General features: G+C 36.5%; 1 protein-coding gene across 1 annotated transcript in view; it reads left to right on the forward strand.

Moving 5' to 3' along the window:
* Nucleotides 1-189: 189 nt before the first annotated feature.
* hsd17b3 (hydroxysteroid (17-beta) dehydrogenase 3) overlaps nt 190-6,927 on the forward strand; it is a 13,531-nt gene continuing 6,793 nt past the window's right edge. The window contains exons 1-5 of the mRNA XM_037680055.1: nt 190-407; nt 5,809-5,855; nt 6,049-6,124; nt 6,222-6,329; nt 6,813-6,880. Of these exons, the coding sequence (XP_037535983.1) occupies nt 257-407; nt 5,809-5,855; nt 6,049-6,124; nt 6,222-6,329; nt 6,813-6,880 (450 nt within the window). The 5' untranslated portion in view covers nt 190-256. The remainder of the gene's footprint in view (nt 408-5,808; nt 5,856-6,048; nt 6,125-6,221; nt 6,330-6,812; nt 6,881-6,927) is intronic.

Consider the following 6,927-nt stretch of genomic DNA (forward strand, 5'->3'; position numbering starts at 1 on the left):
ATAGATAGATAGATAGATAGATAGATAGATAGATAGATAGATAGATATTTCATGTATGCAAGTAAAGATTGAGTCTCTTTTTCTCTCTGTGTGTGCGTGCGTGTGTGTGTGTGTGTGTGTGTGTGTGTGTGTCTGATGTGGGAGTGTCTTTTGCCCTAGTTATTCAAAAACATTCTCTTACTCAGACAGAAATGCTGAGAGACTTAAGTGTTGAGTTTTTGGGGGGGTCTTTCTTTCTGAGCTTGTAAAATAAACAATGGAAATAACAGAATTGTTTTTCATTTTCCTCGGAGCAGCAGTTTTGGTCTTCTATGGAGGAAAATTGCTGCTCTTTAGCAGGATGCTTTTTCCAAAACGGTGGTTTCCTCTGCCAGAAGCCTTCTTCACATCCATGGGAGAATGGGCAGGTGAGCAGCATGTCTGTCTTCTAATGTGACTTATACTGTGATTTATGCGAATGGGTCACATATGTGTTTTATTTTACATTTTATTTTATTTTTATATCGCTTCATAGTGCAACTGTCTTTGTTTAATTTTTATATCATTTATTTTATTTACTTTTCAATATGTTTTTATATGATTGTCTAATTGATGTCGGTATCTCATCTGTGTTCTTTGTCTAAAACAGGTCTCTCTTGTAAATGAGTCCTCGAGGCTCAATGAGACTAACCTGTACAAATAAAGGTTGAATAAATAATAAGACAACAGACGGAAGGCACGAAACAAGAACATCAGTTTATTTGTGCTCACATGCAGTAAACATATTTGGCAGCAAAGTTTTTGAGGACATAAAATGCTCAATTTTGTTTAAACCTTTTATAGTTACACAGGATTGCACTTGTGCAATTTTAAACTTTGAGATGCAAGTTCTGAATTTCATTCGAGGGGACTTTTTATTATCTGTAAAGCAAAAAAAAAAAAAAGGGCAAATTGTCCGTACTGAATCAACAAGTAACATCAAGCCTAAAGTTACAAACGTGTCATTCATCTCAAAATTACTTGCCCAAGATATGAAAAAGTTAACAGTTAGATTGGAAAAAGAGGAAGCCTTTGAAGGTATTTTTTTATTACAATACACTTTTTTATAAAAATCCTTTGAAGTTTGTGGACAGAAGCATTTAGGCGTAATAAGTAAAGCAATATTTCTTCCTCCAACTGGTGCAACAAATTCAAACTGGTATTTTCCTATAAAATGTCATTTTAACTTTATGTCAGCTGTAAGCACACCCAGTCAGACTGTTTCCCATTGAAATTCCTCTGCTGGTCCCAGAACAATTTCACAATGTTAGGAGATTTACTTTGGCATGCTCTGAAGGGGTTATACAGTCTCCCACAGTGCTAAAGGAAATCTCTCACAGAACATAATACTGATTTGTCCTATAAAGTCTGATCACATTCCATTCCAGGACAGGGTCAAACCACCAGGACACTGTGTTCTGGGCAGCACAAAATCCATTTCTCTGCATTTAAATTATATAAGCATAAAACTTGGAGTGTTATAAATGGCTTATTGTGTGCTTTATAGTCCACTTTTTAGTTGCCATGACAAATTTGCTTTTAAGATTCTGTATGGGCTTGTTAGACATCCTTCCATCCATCATCTTTACCCGCTTCTTCCTTTTTGGGTCGCAGGGGTCACTGCTGCCCATGTCCAGCCATCATTGTGCAAGGGGCGGGGGACACCCTGAACAGGTCTCCAGTCCATCACAGGGACACATAGAAACAAATGAGACAAACAACCATTCACTCTCTCACTCACACTTAGGGACAATTTAGAGTTACTAATCAGACTAACATGCATGTTTTTGGTCTGTGGGAGGAAACCGGAGTACCCGGAGAAAACCCACGTATGCACATAGAGAACATGCAAACTCCACCCAGAAAGGCCCCCGGACTGGGATTTGAACCGACGCAACCTGCTCGCTGAGAGGCAACAGCTCTCTAACTGTGCCACCGTGCTGCCGCTTGTTAGACAATTTAACTTAAATATTTTAATATGGTTTCAGCTGTCCTGATGCATGCTCAGTAATCCAGGTAGATACATTTCACAAGGTTGAGTCTGATGCACACAGGTTCACATGCCAAAGGGAGGACCATCAGCCTAACAATTGATCGTTAGTGCCCTGATGGCTGCCTGCTATTCACAGACGGCTGAGTTCTACTTGCAATAACAGCATTGTAAGAGGGTGACAGTTGAAATGTGTGAACACGTGAACAACTAGTTAGACTGAAGAAGTCTTCTGGATAAAAGATGAAACGTTTCAACAAAGAAGAACCCGTCCTGAGGACCTGACTCAACCTTGTTAGATGGTTTCAGCTGGTTTATTATGAATTTTAGTTTTATTATTTGTATTTATCAAAGACATCTATTTGAGCGGTTTGTCTTTATTTGTTAATTTAGGTCTTTGATTCATATTTCTTCATATCCATTTGACATTTAAAGGTAAAAGTGTGCAAAGTGATAATAATTATCTAATTATCTCAACAGGTCTGATTTTTGTCTCTGCTCTGAATCAGCATCTGTTCATGTTCACGCTCCATCTGTTGATTTGCACCGAGCTTTTCCCACTCTTGTCAAACAATCTGCAAACACCAGCTAACATCTGGATTTTGGTAATTTTGTTTGGCATTCAGTCCTGAGTCAGGTGTCTCAGCCCTGGTTATCAGCTCCAGTGGGCGTACTGTAGATGGTACCAGAACACACGGGTGTATTTACTAATGTTCACTGAAGATACTAGTGAGCACATTAAACAAACAACTGTAATATCTCACATGGAGGTTATGAAAGTGATGGAAATTACTTGTGGGTAGAAACGATAGCATTAATCTGTTTACAAGACAACTAGTTCCCCAATATGCCAATAAAGGACTACATTTCTTTGTCCAGTCAAAAATATCAATCTTACATAGCAATGCAAATAATAATAATATTAATAATAATAATAATCCTCAGTTTATTCCAGAAAGTTCAGTGCAGCTGTAGCGTGCTAGCAGTTATGCTCAGTAGATATTATTTGATATTTGTGGGGAAAAAAGAGTTAAAAGAAGAACTTTCTGGGATAAATATGTTAGTTTCTCATTTTTTGTTTGGACAGGGTATGTTATCCCCAACAGCTAAACAAGACGTTGCTGCCATCAGCTGTTCCACACACGTCAAATCGTTTGTTCATGTTGTCCACAGACCATTTCTGTCAGCTTTAGAGCCTCTATGTGAGAGGGCCCAAGTGTTAAATGTGCATTTATGTTAAAACAAAAGTCAGCTATGACCAGTCTTGTAGTCCAAAATGCAGAAAAATTAGTGTAGTCACCTGAATACAACTGTAAAGTAAAAGAGAAAAACAACCTAATATACTGTATGGCTACTTAAAGCTCTTAACTTGCAGATATCGTTTTTATAGAAGTGTTTGCTGTTTATATACATATATATATATATATATATTTTTTTTTTTTTTTTTTTTTTTTTATGGTATCAGAAACCTCTCACATGTCTACCTGTCAGTAATTTCATTCATGTAACAAAATGTGCAAAGTTTTACAAGTATCCAAAAGTAAGAGTGTAACGGCATCCAACAAAACCAGGATGTCGACATAAATAATGTTCTGATGTATGCTCAATAAACCAGGTAGATAAATATGACAAGGTTGAGTCTGGTCCTCTGGACGGGATCTTCGTTCAAGAAGACCTGACTCAACCTTGTTAGTGTAAGTAATGATTGGCAAACAGAGTTTCATTCATGTTTAATCCTGGATGAAGGACTGTGTAATTATCAATGTGATGTCTTGGTTCAATCGCAGCTGCTTTCAAGAGAGAATAATTATTAGACTTTAGTTTCATCATTTTCGAAAGCGGTCACAGGATTAATAGAGGAATTCTTTGCCTTTACAGTTGAAATGAAAACAAGCTCAACATAAAAAGTGTGTCTTGCTCAGCTTCACTGACATCTGGAACACAAACAGCTGTATTTATAATTTTTCAATATGTGTATTTACCATCAAAACAACACAATACGGCAGGATTACCGTTTCAGAAAATAATACTAATAATAATACTGATGCTGTTGCCGCAGAACATTTGTTTCATGTACTCTGTTGTTTTGTTAAAGAAATTAGACATTTAGCAAAGATCTGCTTGCAATTTAAAATAAATTGCAGATAACTGTCACATCGGATGTGCAAAATATTTAAAATATCTTGTTAAATTATGAGTCTGATATATCTGCACAGCAATGCATTATTATAAAAAGGCAACGCTTGTGTTCTCTGTAATTTCTATATCAATTTCTTAATGTCTGCAAGTTTAAAAACTGTTCATACTTATAGTATATAACACCAAGAAATGCATGCTTAAGGATATTTATAGGATTGCAAGTGAGAAAGATAAAAAATAATAATAACAAGCAAGAAATGTGTTATTTCTTTTAATAAGATATTGTTTTTAAAATTTCTGACTTACAAATGATAAATCAGTCCATACGTACTTAAACTGGAAAGTTTAAGATTATTACCAGGAGTTAGTGAAGGCTAACTGACTTTTAATTAAAAAGAAACTCAAATTTTATTACATATTTTGTTAACAAGTGAAGGAAAAAGTCAACATTTATTAATTGCTTCAGCCTCACGTGAGTCACTAAACTTGTGTGTTGAGTGGCAGCCCCATGATGTCATCTTTTAATTTTTGATTTCATATCTTTCTTCATCAGACATCAAACTGTACACACAATTATCAGAATGCAGTTAGAGTTGATTTTCAAAGATTATTGTGATTTCTTTGTTTCTTGAGGCTCACTGCAGTTATATTTTTTATTAGCTGGTATGAAGATCAAGTATTAGTAAAACCTGGGCCGGATTTTAGCAGGGGCTTACAGGGGCTGCAGCCCGGGATGTTTTATGTTTTTGTGAATGGATAGTGTCAGAATTTAATCAATGACTATGATGATTTTGACAGCACCGATGAAAAATGTTCCAATTTGTTCTGGAAAACGTCCATCTTGAATGCTTGCTTGTTATTGGTCCACTTTTGACGCATCTTACGCATTGGGGAGGAGCGTCAGGGAATATTATTTTACAATGGCAGACAACAGTGTTTGTGGTTCTAGTTCCTCCAAATAAGATGAATGCAGAAGTGTCATAATAAATGGAAATCTGTATTTTGTTCTTCATATTTTTAAGATGTTCTCTGTAAAAACCTTGGTCTATATGTATATATATATGTATATATATATATAAATATATATATATATATATATATATATATATATATATATATATATATAGGGCCCCCATATACAGTATTGACTCCAGCCCAGGGGCCCCCATCCTGACTCCAGCCCAGGGGCCCCCGTCCTCCTAAATCCGGCCCTGAGTAAAACAATCTAGTTTTATGAGCAATAAGGGAGTTGAGTCACTTTATAAGAAGAGTTCAATTTTTCCACTTTACAAATCCCTTTTTTTCCCGTCATTAAGTTTTCATCCTCAACATTAGACCTGAGAAGAGGTCTAAACATAAACAGTTAACCATTTCTATTCAGAGAGAAACCGGAGAGCAGTAAACGCTTTGAAACAAGTCATTTCTGTCTGTTCTCCACTACGTCTTTATCAGAATTGGAGAACATGCTGTTTCAGCACACCATGTAATAACAGACAGGGTTAAAGAGCAAATAAACACAAACAGAGCTGTGGTTTGTCTGACAGGGGTCAGGAGGAAGCGTGCATCTGTGGGTGACAGCGCCTCCGGTGGTTAAACTGGAAACTGCAGGAGAGCAGAGCATCTGGCAGATTTCATCTCTGACTCTAATCTTTGTGTTTCAGTGGTGACAGGAGCTTCAGAGGGGATAGGAAAAGCTTACGCAGTCGCAGTGAGTCAACGTCTGAACGGCACCGGTTGTGTTTGTTTGTGTGATAAGCATTTGCACATAAGGCTGATGTTTGGGACTGACTGTGCTGAATGTTTCCGCTGAACTTACTTTTTATTCAACCCCCATGCACCAGTTATTGCCTGATATTTGTTTCCTCTCTCATCGTTTCAATCATTACGTTTTTATCTATCAGCTGGCCGAGCGTGGAATGAATGTCGTTATTATAAGCAGAACAAAAGCAACACTGGATCAGGTGGCGGAAGAAATAGGTATTAACCCTCGTGTTTTATTCCTGTAAAACATGTAAGATCAGTAAAAACATCCAACTCTAAAAAAATCATATTGTTTTTTTTTTTTTCTGTATAGGTGAAAAAACAGGACAGAGGGTGAAAGTGATAGTGGCAGATTTCAGCCAGGACGACATCTATGGTGAAATTGAAAAGCAGCTTAAGGGCCTCAGCATTGGGGTTTTGGGTCAGGCATGCTTTTAATTTGTATTTTATTTTATTTTATTTGCATACTTAATGTTTAGACCATCAACGCAGTGGTGTAGTCTATGTGAAATGTGGGTATATGGAGTATACCCATTAAGAAAGCTTGGGAATTTCAGTATACCCACTTAAAAGTGCTCACTGATATGTGACGTATTATTGGGTTTGTGTCATTGTGAACAAATAAAGAACATTTTATAGAAACATTGAATCATAGCATCAGAGAAATTGTGAAATGTTCAATATGCTTAAAAATCAAAATAAATTGACGATTACATTGTACTAACTGGTGTACTTCGGTTTCAAAGCACAGTATACCCAGTACAAAAATGTAGACTATACCACTGCATCAATGAATTCCTTATACATCAAACACTGGGAATATGATCATTATTAAGGACAGCCGAACATGTCAAATCTTATTATTGCCTAAAAGATACATCATGTTCCTCCTTTTCCACTCCAGTCAACAACATAGGTGTTCTTCCCACCTTCATCCCCTCTAAATTCCTTGATTCTGCAGAGCTTGACACAGTAAGTACTACTTAAACAACTGCTACAATAAAGCCTAATTATATATA

The sequence above is a fragment of the Nematolebias whitei genome, chromosome 8 (genome assembly GCF_014905685.2).
Source record: "Nematolebias whitei isolate Nwh7 chromosome 8, NemWhi1, whole genome shotgun sequence".
Lineage (NCBI taxonomy): Eukaryota > Metazoa > Chordata > Actinopteri > Cyprinodontiformes > Rivulidae > Nematolebias > Nematolebias whitei.